The sequence below is a fragment of the Saimiri boliviensis genome, chromosome 2 (assembly GCF_048565385.1).
Source record: "Saimiri boliviensis isolate mSaiBol1 chromosome 2, mSaiBol1.pri, whole genome shotgun sequence".
Lineage (NCBI taxonomy): Eukaryota > Metazoa > Chordata > Mammalia > Primates > Cebidae > Saimiri > Saimiri boliviensis.
The window spans coordinates 82,496,467-82,512,098 of NC_133450.1; the positions used below are offsets into that span (position 1 = coordinate 82,496,467).

At 40.3% G+C, this 15,632-nt stretch overlaps 1 protein-coding gene across 10 annotated transcripts in view; it reads left to right on the forward strand.

Annotated features, from left to right (window-relative positions):
* The window catches only part of TP53BP1 (tumor protein p53 binding protein 1), a 124,199-nt gene that overhangs the window by 32,951 nt on the left and 75,616 nt on the right, over positions 1-15,632 (forward strand). For 7 of the 10 annotated variants that reach the window (XM_074393754.1, XM_010339553.2, XM_074393753.1 and 4 more), the window contains 6 exons: positions 6,001-6,131; positions 7,016-7,174; positions 7,512-7,641; positions 9,836-10,014; positions 11,855-11,984; positions 12,822-12,916. In XM_074393754.1, coding sequence (XP_074249855.1) covers positions 6,001-6,131; positions 7,016-7,174; positions 7,512-7,641; positions 9,836-10,014; positions 11,855-11,984; positions 12,822-12,916 — 824 coding nt within the window. The remainder of the gene's footprint in view (positions 1-6,000; positions 6,132-7,015; positions 7,175-7,511; positions 7,642-9,835; positions 10,015-11,854; positions 11,985-12,821; positions 12,917-15,632) is intronic. The other 3 variants (XM_074393751.1, XM_003928938.3, XM_010339555.2) reach the window with 3 other exon arrangements.

Here is a 15,632-nt window from a genome sequence, read left to right on the forward strand (position 1 = left end):
GTGGCTCACTCCTGTAATGCCGGAACTTTGGGAGGCCAAGGCAGGAGAGCCCAGGAGTTTGAGAACAGCCTGGACAACATAGTGAAACCCTCATCTCTATAAAAAAATACAGAGTAAGCCAGGCATGGTGGTATGAGCCTGTGATCCCAGCTACATGGGAGGCTGAGGTGGGAGGATCGTTTGAGCCTGGGAAGTTAAGACTGCCCTGAGCCATGATTGCTTCACTGCATTCTAGCCTGGGTGACAGAGTGAGACCATATTTCCAAAAAATGTCTAAAGTGAGTAAGTGTATTTGCTGTTATCTGGGATAAGTGTGATCCATGCATGGAAAATGGCAAGTAGAAAGACCCTGAGGTATGAATGTCCCTGGAATATTTGAGAAATAGCAAGGAGGTTAGTGTGGCTATAGTGGAGTGACTAAGAGAAGTGGGAGAAGAGGTTAGGCAAGTGAAAAGGGAACCAGATTATGTAAGGCATTGTGAGGAATTTGGCTCTTATTTTTAGTGAGATAGGAAGACGTTTTAGAGTTTTGAGCAGGGGAATGACATCATCTGGTTTAGATTTTTAACAGAATCATTCTGGCTGCTTGATTAAGAATAGAGTGAAGGAGGACAAGGCTAGAGGCAGGAAGACCAGTCAGGAAACTATTGACATAATTTACCAAAATGCGATAGTGGCTAGACCAGGGTTGAAGCAGATGAAGAATAGTGAGAGTCTAAGTATTTGAAAAGAGGATTCAAAGATAGATCAGATGTGGAGTGTGAGAGACAAGAAGGAAATAATGGTTATTCCAGGTTTGGTTTGGTTTGCTTTGCGCATCTGGGACTACAGATGCATACCACCATGGCTGGCAGATTCCAGGTTTTTGATTTGAGCAACTAGAGTAATGGAATGACAGTTAAGATGTAGAAGACTGCAGGAGGGGAAGTTCAGTTTTAAACATGTTAAGCATTGAGCCACCCAATTGGACGAGGAAGTCTGGAGGTTAGAGGGACAGGTCTAGGCTGGAGATTTAAATTGCAGACTCATAGCAGATAGATACTATTCTAAACCATGAGTCTGGATGAGGTCATTAAGTGGTGAATGTAGCTAGAGAAGAGGTCCAGGGACTCATGGAGCCCACCAGCATTTAGAGATCAGGGACCAGAGGGAAAAACACCAAAAGAAACTAAAAAGAGCTCAGAGTGCTGCCATCCTTCATTGCTGCTTTTATACCATTTGCAACATTTGCTCTTGAACTTTCTCTCTGTTTCCCAAGGCCATTTATCTGGTCCTTTCAGTTATATAGATAATGTTCTATTTTGTTTTTGTAAAAATCTTGTCGTCTTTCACTTGCTCGAGTCACTGTTCTCAACTTTGCAAATTTATGTTTTCACCTCTTTTATGTTTATTAAAGTTATGCATAATGCTCTTTTTATGAAGTATTAATTGTGTAGAAAGTTGCAAGGAAGCAAAGATACCATCTGTAATCCTGCCACCCAGAGGCTAATTACTGTAAATATTTTGCCATCTTTTCTCTCTTTTTTTGTTCATTTGATTTGTATGTTTGACATCATGTGGAAAGTAAAAGTGTATGTTTACTGATGTTTTGCTTAACAACATGCACATTTTTGCTGTGACAATTAAAACTTAACATATTCCCCAAGTTTTTTATTTTAAAAGTTTAAGCATACATAAGAAATGAAAGAGTATACAGTTGTTATCTGTGTCTGTGTGTGTTGTACTTTTTTTGGGGGGTTGAATTGTTTAAAACTAGGTTGCTTTCATCAGAGTTCTCCTTAATATGACATCCTCTTAAATACTTAAGCTTTCATCCCCTAAGAATAAGTACATTATTCTATATAATCATAGTACCATTATCATACCTAAGAAAGTAATAATTCCATAATATCTAATTATGTAGTTCTGATTTTCCCGGTTGTCTCAAAAATGTCTTTTATCTTGTTTTATTGATTGATTGGTTGATAGGATCTAAGATCCAATTCAGGTTTCACATTTTATATTTGATTGTTTCATATGTATATATGTATATATGCACACACACACACACACACACACACACACACACACACACGCACACATATATTTTGGAGACAGAGTCTTGCTCTGTTGCCCAGGCTAGATTGCAGTGGGGCAATCTTGGCTTACTGCAGCTCCACCTCCTGGGTTCAAGCTGTTGTCCTGCTTTAGCTTCCCAAGAAGCTGGGACTATAGGTGCATGCCACCACACTGGTTAATTTTTTTTTGAGACACAGTCTCACTCTGTCACCTGGGATGGAGTGCAGTGGCGTGATCTCAGCTCACTGCAACCTCCGCCTCCTGGGTTCAAGCAATTCTCCTGCCTCATCTTCCTTAGTAGCTGGGACTACAGGTTTGTTCTAGCACGTCTGGTTAATTTTTTGTATTTTTAGTAGAGATGGGGTTTCACCATGTTAGGCAGGATGGTCTTGATCTCCTGACCTCGTGATCCGCCCACCTCAGCCTCCCAAAGTGCTGGGATTACAGGTTCGAGGCACTGCACCTGGCCTAATTTTTGTATTTTTAGTAGAGATGGGGTTGCACCATGTTGACCACGCTGGTCTCGAACTCCTAACCTTAGGTCATCTGCCTGCGCCGGGCTCAATCTGCCTGCCTTGGGCTCCCGAAGTACTGGAATTACAGGCATGAGCCACTGCACCTGGCCCTGTGTCAAACATTTTTAATAGCGGCATAATGTTTTATTAATAGATTATGAAATTACTTAATCATTTCCTTAATGCTTAACTTAGAGGTTGTTTCAGAGTTTCACTCTTGTTGCCCAGGCTGGAGTGCAATGGCACGATCTCGGCTCACCGAAACCTTTGCCTCCCGGGTTCAAGCTATTCTCCTGCCTCAGCCTCCTGAGTAGCTGGGATTATAGACATGCGCCACCATGCCTGGCTAATTTTGTATTTTTAGTAGAGACAGGGTTTCTCCATGTTGGTCAGGCAGGTCTTGAACTCCCAACCTCAGGTGATCTGCTTGCCTCAGGCCTCCTAAAGTGTTGGGATTACAGGCATGAGCCACCATGCCAGGTTGTTTTTTAATAACGGTAGACTTTTAGAAATAAGCTTGCATAAGGATTGTTCCGTATTTCAAATTATTTCTTACGATAGAAATGATTAGAATTGCTAGGTATGTGTATTTTTAAAACTTTTGATGAATATTTCCAAATGATTGCCCAGAAAGTATTTGTTTATCTGTACTCATTGGAAGTGTATGATGATGCTCATTTCACCTTAATTTGAGTAACACTGAATTGTAGTACAGCATTAAACAATTTTTCTAACTTAATTAGCAACAAATGGTTTCTCTAATTTATGTGTTTAAAGATACTTGTATTTTTTTTCAGTTGTCTATTCTGTCATTTCTGTATACTTTGAGGTTCTTTGTATGTATGAATCCTCTCTCTCTCTCTCTCTCTATATATTTTTTTGAGACGGAGTTTCGCCCTTGTTACCCAGGCTGGAGTGCAATGGCGCGATCTCGGCTCACCGCAACCTCCGCCTCCTGGGCTCAGGCAATTCTCCTGCCTCAGCCTCCTGAGTAGCTGGGATTACAGGCACGTGCCACCATGCCCAGCTAATTTTTTGCACTTTAGTAGAGACGGGGTTTCACCATGTTGACCAGGATGGTCTCGATCTCTCGACCTCGTGATCCACCCGCCTCGGCCTCCCAAAGTGCTGGGATTACAGGCTTGAGCCACCGCGCCCGGCGAATCCTCTATATTTTATGGAGACTAATCTTTTGTTGTATACCTTGCAGTTATCTTTTCCTAATTAGTTGTCTTTTAGTTTTTTTAAAATTTATTTATTGTATTGTTTTTTTTTTTGAGACAGTGTCTCGCTCTTTCACCCAGGCTTGAGTACAGTGGTATGATCTCTGCTTACTGCAGCCTGCACATCCCAGGTTCAAAAGACTCTCCTGACTCAACCTCCCAAGTAGCCAGGATTACAGGCGTGTGCTGGGACTACAGGCATGTGCCACCTTGCCTGGCTAATTTTTGTATTTTTAGTAAAGATGAAGTTTTACCGCCTTGGCCAGGCTGGTCTCGAACTCCTGATCTCAGGTGATCCACCTGCCTTGACGTCCCAAAGTACTGAGATTACAGGCATGAGCCACCATGCCTGGCCTAAACATTCATTTTATTTTTATGTTTTTGAGACAGAGTCTTACTCTGTCGTCTAGCCTGGAGTGCAATGGTGCCATCTCGGCTCACTTCAACCTCTGCCTCCCAGGTTCAATTGATTTCTTGTGACTCAGCCTCCACGTAGCCAGGATTACAGGTGTGTGCCACCATGCCCGGCTAATTTTTGTATTTTTAGTAGAGATTGGGTTTTGCCATGTTGGCCAGAGTGATCTCAAACTCCTGGACCTTGAACTCCTGAGCCTTGTGATCCATCCACCTCAGCCTCTCAAAGTCCTGGGATTACAGGTGTGAACCACTGTGCCCAGCCAGTTGTCTTTTAATTTTATTATGTATTTTGACCTGTGGTGTTAACTTATTTTAAAAATATATGATGTTGGCCAGGTGCAGTGGCTCACGCCTATAATCCCAGCACTTTGGGAGGCTGAGGGAGGTGGGCAGATCACGAGGTCAGGATGTTGAGACCATCCTTGCCAACATGGTGAAACCCTGTCTTCTAAAAATACAAAAATTAGCTAGGCATGGTGGCATCTGCCTGTAGTCCCAGCTGCTCAGGAGGCTGAGGTAGGAGAATTGCTTGAACACAGGAGGTGGAGGTTGCAGTGAGCCGAGATCATGCCACTGCACTATAGCCTCAGTGACAGAGTGAGACTTATCTCAAAAAAGAAAAAAAAATTGGTGTTTGCTTGAGCCCAGTAGTTTAAGGCTGCAGTAAGCTGTGATCATGCTACTGCCGTTTAGCCTGGGAGACTCCGTCTCTGTCTCTTTTTTTTTAATGAGACAAGTTCTCACTCCGTCGCCAGGCTGGAGTGTAGTTGTACAGTCTTGGCTCACTGCAACCTCCGCCTCCCAGGTTCAGGGGATTCTCCTGCCTCAGCCTTCTAAGTAGCTGGGACTACAGGTACGTACTACCATGCTAATTTTTGTATTTATAGTAGAGATGGGATTTCACCATGTTGGCCAGGCTGGTCTCTATCTCTCTTCAGTGATCCGCCTGCCTTGGCCTCCCAAAATACTGGGATCACATGTGTGAGCCACCATGCCCAGTCCCTTAAAAAAAAAAGTGACTAAAAAAAGTATATGTGTATACATATATAAGCTTCTTACCTGAATTTTGTTTGGACTCTCTGGTTCTATTATGTATTCTAAGATTTTTTTTTTTTTTTCTTTTTGAGATGGACTCTTACTCTGTCACGCAGGCTGGAGTGCAGCGGTGTGATCTAGGCTCACTACAACCTCTGCCTCCCAGGTTCAAGTGAGTCTCCTGCCTCAGCCTCCTGAGTAGCTGGGATTACAGGCACACACCACCATGCCCAGCTACTTTTTGTGTTTTTAGTAGAGGCAGCCTTTCACCATGTCGACCAGGATGGTCTTGGTCTCTTGACCTTGTGATCCGCCCCTCTTGTCCTCCCAAAGTGCTGAGATTACAGGCATGAGCCACGGAGCCCAGCCATGTTCTAAGATTTTTTATTAAAATATTTCTGTGAACTTTTTAAGCTTTTTGAGCCCTTTCTCTGCTCATCTAATGTATATCTTCTCTTGTCACTCATCAGTAATTTTTCTGAATGCAAAATTTTTCTACCTCTTCTCAAAAATATAAAATACAAGTATGTTGGTGCCTTATTTTTTATTTACTTAATTCTGTATAGGATGTTGAATTGTTAATCTTTTAGATGCTTTTTATAGAAAGAAACACTATAAAGGTGAGGTATCTTACTTTCTTACTTTTTCAAGTTCGGCTAAGAGGTGGTTGGTATGTGTGGGGGGTCAGAGTGCTTTGATCAAAGTGTCCCAAACAGTCTGGGAACACATGATTACATTCTTCCGCTGTGTAGTGTTCTGGGCATGTCAGTGGTGGAATCTGCCCCTGCTGTGGAGGAAGAGAAGGAAGAAGAGCTGGAACAGAAGGAGAAAGAGAAGGAAGAATATACTTCAGGCAATACCACACATTCCCTTGGTGCTGAAGGTAGCCTTGTGCCTTTTTCAGAACGGTAGATTTTTCTAACTTCCTTTAACATGATCCTTCACGTGTCTAAATTTCTTTATTTGGTTACAGATTTCTCATAATTAAATTGAGAGTCATTAATAAATTTGCTAGTAATTTAAAATATTCCACCTGATTTGGTGTTCAGGAATTTGTACTTCATTGGATAGCCTCCTTTCTGTATATTGAATTTTTTTCCTTTTGTATTCATTTGTTTTTCAAATATTTTTGGAATGTGTGCTTTGTCAGGTGGAAATACAATCTGAATTGCTATGACTGTGGGTATGGTTTATGATGTACCTTTAGAAAGCAAACATAGTCTATCGTATTAAGTACTTATAAGGTTTTATAGTATGAAGTATTTTTACTTTATTACACATTTTCCCCCTTCATCTTTAATGCATTTTTTTAAAAATTAAAAAAAAATTTTTTGAGATGGAGTCAAGCTCTGTCACCCAGACTGGAAGTGCAGTGGTGTGATCTCAGCCTACTACAACCTCTGCCTTCTGGCTTCAAGCAATTCTTGTGCCTCAGCCTCCTGAGTAGCTAGGATTACAGGTGTGTGCCACCACACCTGGCTAATTTTTGTATTTTTAGTAGAGATGGGGTTTCACCATGTTGGCTAGGCTTGTCTCGACCTCCTGACTTCAAGTGATCCACCCACCTCGGCCTCCCAAATGCTGGAATTAACAGGTGTGAACCAATGCACCTAGCCACATTTGTTTTTTATTTTTGAAAAATTTGGGGGGTGCACAGAGCTTTGATATGAAGGACTTAACCAGGACCCTCCTTTGCTAAGGGACAGCAGCTTGTACATTGCATTATGTTGTGGGATGATAACGAATTTCTTGGCATTGTGTTCCTAGATACTGCCTCATCACAGTTGGGCTTTGGGGTTCTGGAACTCTCCCAGAGCCAGGATGTTGAAGAAAGTACTGTGCCATGTGAAGTGGACAAAGAGCATCTACAGTCAGTAACCACCAACTCTGGCTATACCAGGCTATCTGATGTGGTTGCTAATACTGGTATGAAACGTGTTTTCTGGCATTTGGAGTTGTTGTGTTTTCTCCCCTACTAGAGGTAGTTGTTTTTTCCTTGGTAAGTTTTATAGCTATCCGAGTTGATAAAATCAAAATCATGTAGTAATGTCGAAGAGTTTTCTGGTAAATACCTGTCAATTGTTGGCTTGTGGTCTGAGGTTTTCTTTAAGTTATAGTTTACCTTCCTTTTTAGAATGATCCCTGTATATATTTATAAATTGCACTTCTGTTAAAATTTTTGCTTTTTTAAAAGCATCTGGGACTGTATGTAGTATTTTGAAAAATTAATTATCTCCTTTCTGTTTTTTTATCAAACTCTAAGCAATTAAGCACAAAGAACAGTCCAGTGAAGATATTCCCATAGCAGAACAGTCCAGCAAGGATGTCCCTGTGATAGCACAGCCCAGTAAGGATGTACATGTGGTGAAAGAGCAAAATCTACTACCTACAAGGTAAGTTGTGTTCTTTCTAAAAAGTATTAATGGGTTTTGCTATAGGGTTACACTAATTTTGTTTTACCAGATAAAAACATTTTTAGAAATTGTTGATTTATAAATATTTTTTCCCTTGTACTGGGCATACTTGTGTTTCATTAGAAACATTGCTTACTTACGAAGTCTCAAGACTTATTTTTTGTCTGTCTGTTTGAGACAAAGTCTCACTATGTTGCCCTAGGCTCATATGATTCTCTGCCTCTGTCTCCCAAACACCAGGGCCATACTTAACTACTAATCTTATCTTTAGGCATTCTACAAAGACTCTTTTTTGTTAATTAAAAAAAAAAAGTTTTGCTGGGCACAGTGTTTCATGCGTGTAACCCCAGCACTTTGGGAGGCTGAGATGGGTGGATCATGAGGTCAGGAGTTGGAGACCAGTCTGGCCAACATGGTGCAATCCCATCCCTATTAAAAGTTAGCCAAATGTGATGGCGGGTGCCTGTAATACCAAATACCCGGGAGGCTGAGGCAGGAGAATCCCCTGAACCTAGAAGGCAGAGGTTGCAGTGAGCTGAGATCATGCCACTGTACTCCAGCCTGGGTGACAGAGCAAGACTCCATCTCAAAAAAAAGATTTTTTTGGTGTAGAAATGGGAGTCTTGCTGTGTTGCTCAAGCTGGTCTCAAACTCCTGGGCTCAAGTGATTCTTCTGCCTCTGAAATGCTGAGATTATAGGTGTGAGACACTCTGCCTGGCCTACAATGATGTTTTAAGGCTGCTCTAACTATAAGCATAACTCTGTGATCTTTGGTTGCCACACCTCCTGTGTGATCTTTGTCTGCAGAGACACTGCCCGTCTGTGGGAGGTCTTCTTAGCCTCTCTGGTTAGTTATGAAGAGTAACATGAATATTATATTTGAAAGCCTACTATTTATATACTTGAGGAGTTCCCAGATTGCTTTGGGTTCTCAAGTATCCTGCATCTGGTATTTTATGGTATCGATAGATGTAGGGATTTTCTCAGGTTCTTTAGGCTTTTAACTTGGTAGGAATTAGGGAATGTGCCTCTGCTTCGTCTTTAGTGATTTTTATAACCAAAGTTTCATTGCCTTTGGCCAGCAGGTGAAGTTTGAATATGGCCGAGGAAAACTGGAATGCTTCCAGTTTGGGGAAGGGGATAAATAAACAGTCAGTATTGTTTTATTTATTTATTTTTTTTTTGAGACAGAGTCTCACTCTGTCACCCAGGCTGGAGTGCAATGGCACTATCTCAGCTCACAGCAACCTCCACCTCCCAGGTTCAAGCGATTCTCCTGCCTCAGCCTCCTGAGTAGCTGGGATTACAGGTGCGTGCCACCACGCCCAGCTAATTTTTGTATTTTTAGTAGAGACGGGGTTTCAACATTTTGGCCAGGCTGGTCTCAAACTCCTGACCTTGTGATCCACCCCACTCGGCCTCCCAAAGTGCTGGGATTACAGGTGTGAGCCACCGCGCCCGGCCTCAGTATTGTTTTATTAATTCCTTTAATAGAAAGAGTGGGGAGGGGTTGTCCTAGGCCAAGTTGAATATCAAGAGAAATTGTCTTTCTAGTGTAAAACACTTGGCATAACAGTGACTTTTTAGGCTTTTCTTTTAGATACTGCCTTCTAGCTAGTTATGCTATTCTGTTTATACTGGGGAGTGGTAGGACAGGTGAATCTCTTAAGTGTCTGGAAAGGGACCAGGGATGAATGTCTTACATGTGTTAGTATTTGGGGAAAAGGTCAGCAGAAGATGTGTGTTGCACTAGTACAGAGGATAATTCACATCAAACACTTTCCATGGAACGTCTTAGTTTGGACTGTTCTCCTTACTGGCATTGTTGTGGTCTGGATCAGAATTCTTCCTACAGGTCTGGATAACAGTATATGTAACAAAAATTCCCCAAGTCACTCACTAGAAGTCTTAGAAAGCCTGCAGCATGGTATTGAGCAGAGTTGAAGACAGGTATTGGCTGTGTGAGAGAGTGAGACAGGTTCCGAAATGGGCTGAGGAGTTTGTATCACTACAAAGAGTAGTTTATTTCCTTTTTAGTAGATAATTATGTAGATTAGAGCCATTGGAAATTTTGAAATTATTAAAGAAAAACAAAACAGGAAAAGCTTTTAGTTAAAAGATGAAATCATTTGAACTTAGCAACTTTTTCTCCTGGTGATACGAATTTCCTAGGTCAGAGGACATGCATTTTAGCCCCAAAGTGTCTCTTGCTGCTGTGGAAACGAAAGAACAGATGTCTGCACAAGAACTTATGGAATGTGGACTGCAGATTCAGAAGTCACCAGAACCTGAGGTTTTGTCAACTCAGGAAGACATGTTTGACCAGAGCAATAAAACAGGTACCAAGAGTGGTATGTTGTTACAGCTATTCTACAAAGATCTAAACTTTTAGTCTGAGGCTACTGGTTAAGTATAAAGCATTGTATAGGTTTGCAGACTTGTTTGTGTTATAGAAGGAAAATGCGTTTCTAGTTAATTAGTGAGAAGGGCTTTTTGCGAATAATTTCCATTCAATATTTTGAGATGATTTTCTCTCTTTTGGAAATGAGATGCTGAAGAATAGTGAATGCAGTAACTTTAGTATTACGGATATTAACCGTTTTCTTTTATATGGCTAGTACGTCTTCAAATCTTATTAGGCTTAGGTTTTTCATATTCATCTGGGTAACAGTTTACTAACTTAATCTGTTTATTAGTTCATCTGATGCAGATAGGAAGTTAAAATCTAGCAGAAAGGACATAAAACTTAAAAGAATTTAATTTGTTTCACACTTTTTAGCCTCTACCAATCTTTTATTCCACAACCTCAGAGAGCCAGAAAGCCTGAGTTAATGACTAGAAAAATGTATTATGTTGGTTTTAAGTAGGGAACGGAAGAAGGTCATATTCTTTTACTATGCTGTGTTGTAGGTTGCTGTGCAAGACATTCACATGGTCACCAAGAAACCTTTATTGGTCTCTTACTAAAGTTGTAAGGTTTTATTTAAGCAATTGTTTTATACTGGGATTGATATAGTTGATACTCCGTCTATTGCTAAGGGGAAGGGACCAATAGGAGACTGTTCATAGTATAAATCAGTAATGGCTGGTCATAAATTCTGTTACTAATGCATTAGTCTTTTCTATTTCGTTTGAGGAGGCCCAATTCATGAAAACCGCTGCATTTATAACATCAGGTGTCACGTGCATTGTTTTGACTTCTCGCATCTGTATCATGGCATGAGCGTGACTTTACCTAAGGTAGACCTTAGAATAAAAGGCTTGTTTGCTTTGTTTGCTTTTTTTTTTTTTTTTTTGAGAGGGAGTTTCACTCCTGTTACCCAGGCTGGAGTGCAGTGGCGTGATCTTGGCTCACCACAACCTCCGCCTCCTGGGTTCAAGCAATTCTCCTGCCTCAGCCTCCTGAGTAGCTGGGATTACAGGCATGCGCCACCATGCCCAGCTAATGTTTTGTATTTTTAGTAGAGATGGGGTTTCACCATGTTGACCAGGATGGTCTCAATCTCTTGACTTTGTGATCCACCCGCCTCGGCCTCCCAAAGTGCTGGGATTACAGGCTTGAGCCACTGTGCCCAGCTTGTTTGCTATTTTTTAATAGAAGCATCCCAAGAAAGAAGAGCAGCTAAGCAGAAGTATAAAGATTTTGGCTTTTTTAAAAAAATTAATTTATTTTTTTGAGACGGAGTCTCGCTCTGTCACCCTAGGTTCAAGCAGTTGTCCTGCCTCAGTTTCCCAAGTAGCTGGGTTATAGGCATCCGCCACCACGCCTGGCTAATTTTCGTATTTTTAGTAGAGACGGGGCTTCACCAATTTGGCCAGTCCAGGTCTTGAACTTCTGACTTCAAGTGATCCGCCCCCCTCAGCCTCCCAAAGTGCTGGGATTACAGGTGTGACCCAACACGCCCAGCCGGGATTCTGGCTTTTAATCTCTAAGCTTAGATCATGACAGAAATTACTAAGGAACTCTTTATCAATTCTTTATTCAGGAAGCCCATGTGGGGGTGGTGGTTAATGTTCACTCAAGATTTGGGCCATTGTGGTATTCAATTAGTTGTATAATTAGAAAACAATTTCTGCCCTTTTGGAACATGGTTGGAAATTTGGATATTACTTTTTGCAGTACTGAATGTTTTTTGGCAGCTCAGTACTGTCAATCTGAGAAGTAAATGCAACTGAATTTCTTTTTTTCAGTAGCTTCTGATAGTTACTGTACTCCTTCAAGGGAGGAAGGTGGGTGTTCTTTGGCTTCTACACCTGCCACCACTCTGCATCTCCTGCAGCTCTCTGGTCAGCGGTCCCTTGTTCGGGAGAGTTTTTCCACGTAAGTAAGCCTAAAATAGCTTATGCCAAGGCAATATGTGCCTGAGCATCTTAGGCTAAGGCTGAAAGAGCTAAAATTGCCTGCTACTCTGGAATTCTTTTTGAAATTAAAAGGTAGAACCTAGGCTTTACAGCTGTGGGGATGAGAACATAGTAAACTGTTGAAGGCAGGTAAATCTGTTTTCCCATTAGAAAATTTTCTGATAGTAGTGCAAAGGTTTGACTAAGAAAGAAAAGGCACAGTTATTTAGAAAATGTTATACCTCCAAAACAAGCATTCTCCAAAACAAGCATTCTGCTCCTTTGTTTTACTTGCAATTCTTCTCATTTAATAGCAGAGGGTGGAGAATAGGTTGTTATAGTTGATAATAGTTGGATTTCTTTATCTCTGTGTTAGGGCAAAGAGGTTTGCTTGTTTATTTTTTTGTTTGTTTGTTTGTTTAGTTTTAGCTTTGTTTTCTAATGAAAATATGCATGGTCTGTCAGGCAAAAAATGGGATAATTTTTTTATGTCTTTAATCTGCAAATTTATTTATTTCCTAGCACTGCTTATTTTCTTTTCAGTCATGATGTCCTTGTGTCTGATCATTCACTTTTCCCTTGCTCTCTTTTTGAAAAAGTTATTATTTTAGAATAGAAATATCTGCTGTGGGAAATAGTTATTGAACTATTTGCAGTTCTTCCGCCAGCCTCACTCAGGTTGCTGTTTGGGAGAAGTGCTGATAAGTATTTATCTGAATGCCTTAGATATTTTTTCCTATTAAAAAGTAAAAACAAATACAGAAATGCAAAACTGTGGCTATGGTAAAATAACCTGTGATTCTCTCTTTATATAAAGGAATTCCTCAGATCTTGTTGCTCCTTCCCCTGATGCTTTCCGATCTACTCCTTTTATCGTTCCTAGCAGTCCCACAGAACAAGAAGGGAGACAAGGTGAGCCCTCTTGATCTGTCTGTTTATCTCAGATTAGAATAGGAGCAACACTTCTTCTGCCTTGCAAAATGTACTGTTTCTTTGTGCTTTAGAATGCTTATGACCCACACAATTCAGTAGGACTCATGTCTGTCTAACCTTTAGGGATATGGCCTATTGTAAAGTGCTGTCCCCAGTTCTTTGTTCTTTTTTCTTTTTTTTGTCTGACCCCATCCCCCATTCTTTGCTTTTCTAGTACTAATTCTGTTGAGATTTCTTTATTGTTGGCTCAATTTTTAAAAAGGCTCTGGAGGAAGAATTTTTGTTTTTAAAGTTGACTTAAATGAGTTAGTATGGGGAAGAACTGGGCTTATTAGTAATGGCCTAGTCGTTTCTAGCAACTTGTCAACATATTTTTGGTAAGAAGGAACCAACAGTTGTTTCTTGTGGTCCTCATAGGTTATTTTTGCTGTTATTAAAACAGTTTTAGCACAGAGTGATTAAGAGTAGGTGGTAAAAATTTTAACTTCATTCATTTACTCCTTTGAAGACTTAGAGATTTTATATTACTTTATTTGCAGGAAAGCTTTCCTTTTTACTTAGCTAATTTATCTCATTATTTAAGCTTCTTTTGCTCTGCCCCAGTCTCCTATCCAGTCATTGAAGATGTTTCTAAATTTCTGTGATTCCTACAAAGCTTTTTCTAACAAATTCCATGATTTTCATCTTTTCTCTCTTTCATGTATAAGTAATAATATAATAGCTTTATTTTTATTTATTGAGCACTTAGTATATGCAAGGCATTGTTCTAGGTGCATTTCTGTGGTTTTTCTCATTGAATCCTCACAAACATCCTAAGAAGGAGGTGTTATTTTTTATCCCCATTTTACAGATGAGGAAATGGAGACATAGAAAGATTTTGCAACTAATGAGATGTAGAAGCAGATTTGAACTCAGGCAGCTGCCTCCAGAACCTGTCCCATTATCTGTCATGTATATGCCTCCTGTTACATCCTTTCTCTGTTCTTGAATAATGTAAAACATAGACATATTTAACTGGTTTTCACATGTAATTTATCAGTGATAGAATTTGACCTTAGACTTTCTTCTACAAAGTTTGTCTCTGGCTGTTTTCTTAAAATGTTGGTAGGTATCCAAATGGACTAATACTAATCTAAGCATAACATGATTAGGTGAATTAATACTGCAAAAACCCTGGTAATGCAAGTTAAGTTTGGTTAATTCTTAGAACAGTTTCTAAGAATATTGAAAAACTATAAAAATAATTATATTGAATATGCTTTCTCAGGCTGAGTGCAGTGACTCACACCTGTAATCCCAGCACTTTAGGAGGCCAAGATGGGCAGATCATCTGAGGTTAGGAGTTTGAGACCAGCCTGGCCACCATGGTGAAACCCCATCTCTACTAAAAATACAAAAAATTAGCTGGGCATGATGGTGGGCACCTGTAATCACAGCTACTCGGGAGGCTGAGGTGGGAGAATCACTTGGACCCGGAAGGTGGAGGTTGTAGTGAGCTAAGTTCCCACCACTGCACTGTAGCCTGGGCAAGAGAGTAAGACCCTGTCTCAAAAAAAAAAAAAAAAAAAAAAAACAACTTTCTTCCTCATTGTAAACAATTAATATTTATTGTAGAAAGTTTGTTAAGTATATAGGAAATTAATGAAAATAAAACTCACCTGTGGTACTATAAGCCTGCTATAGTTACAACTAGTATTGTTGGATATATTTCAGTTTTCAGTGCATAAATATAAACTATTTTTACATAATTGGCATCATGTATATGACTCAGATTTCTTTTTCTATGTAAAAGTGTATTTTCCCTTGTCAGTTATATTTTAGATTTAATGCGTCTACTTAATATGTGTATCAGTGTTTGTGAAACTATATGTGCCTTTTGTATTTATTTGGTTTTTTTTTTTTTTTTGCTTTTCTCTTAGATTATTAACCTAAAGCCTTTTTTATATGAGTTGCCTACAATAGCAGGTTTTCTTTTCTTTTTTTTTTTTTTTTTTTTTGAGACAGCGTCTCACTTCATCACCAGGTGCCAGGCTGGAGTGCAGTGGCGCGACCTTGGCTCATTGCAACCTCTGCCTCCCGGGTTCAAGCAATTCTCCTGCCTCAACCTCCCGAGTAGCTGGGACTACAGGCGTGTGCCACTGCGCCCAGCTAATTTTTTTTTTATTTTTAGTAGAGACGGGGTTTCACCATGTTGGCCAGGATGTTCTCTATCTGTTGACCTCATGATCTGCCCGCCTTGGCCTCCCAAAGTGCTAGGATTACAGGTGTGAGCCACCGCGCCCAGCCCAATAGCAGGTTTTCAATGTGCTTTGTCATGGCCAGAAAGTTCAAAGGGTACAATAAATATACTTAGCACAGCTGTGGTAGTATATTAAAGGCCTGTAGCACCAAATCTCAAATTAGGTGTAGACTGGTAAGATTGAGGCTAAGGTAAGCAGCAAGGTTAGGTATTGAGGTTGCGGTTTGGGTAGCTGGTAGAATCAATGTGAATTATGGGGAAAAGGTAAATGTTATAAGTAGTTTGTAGTGATCTAGAGGAAGCCTCATTGGGGTCACGTTGTAAGATAGAGGATAAAAATGATGAATCAAATACTTAGCTAGCTAGGCTGACTTCAAGCAAGGTCCCGATAGCCTGCAGGTGGTAGTATACTATGGGACAGCAGTGTTTTGTGTTTTGTGTGTGTGTTCCTTCCTA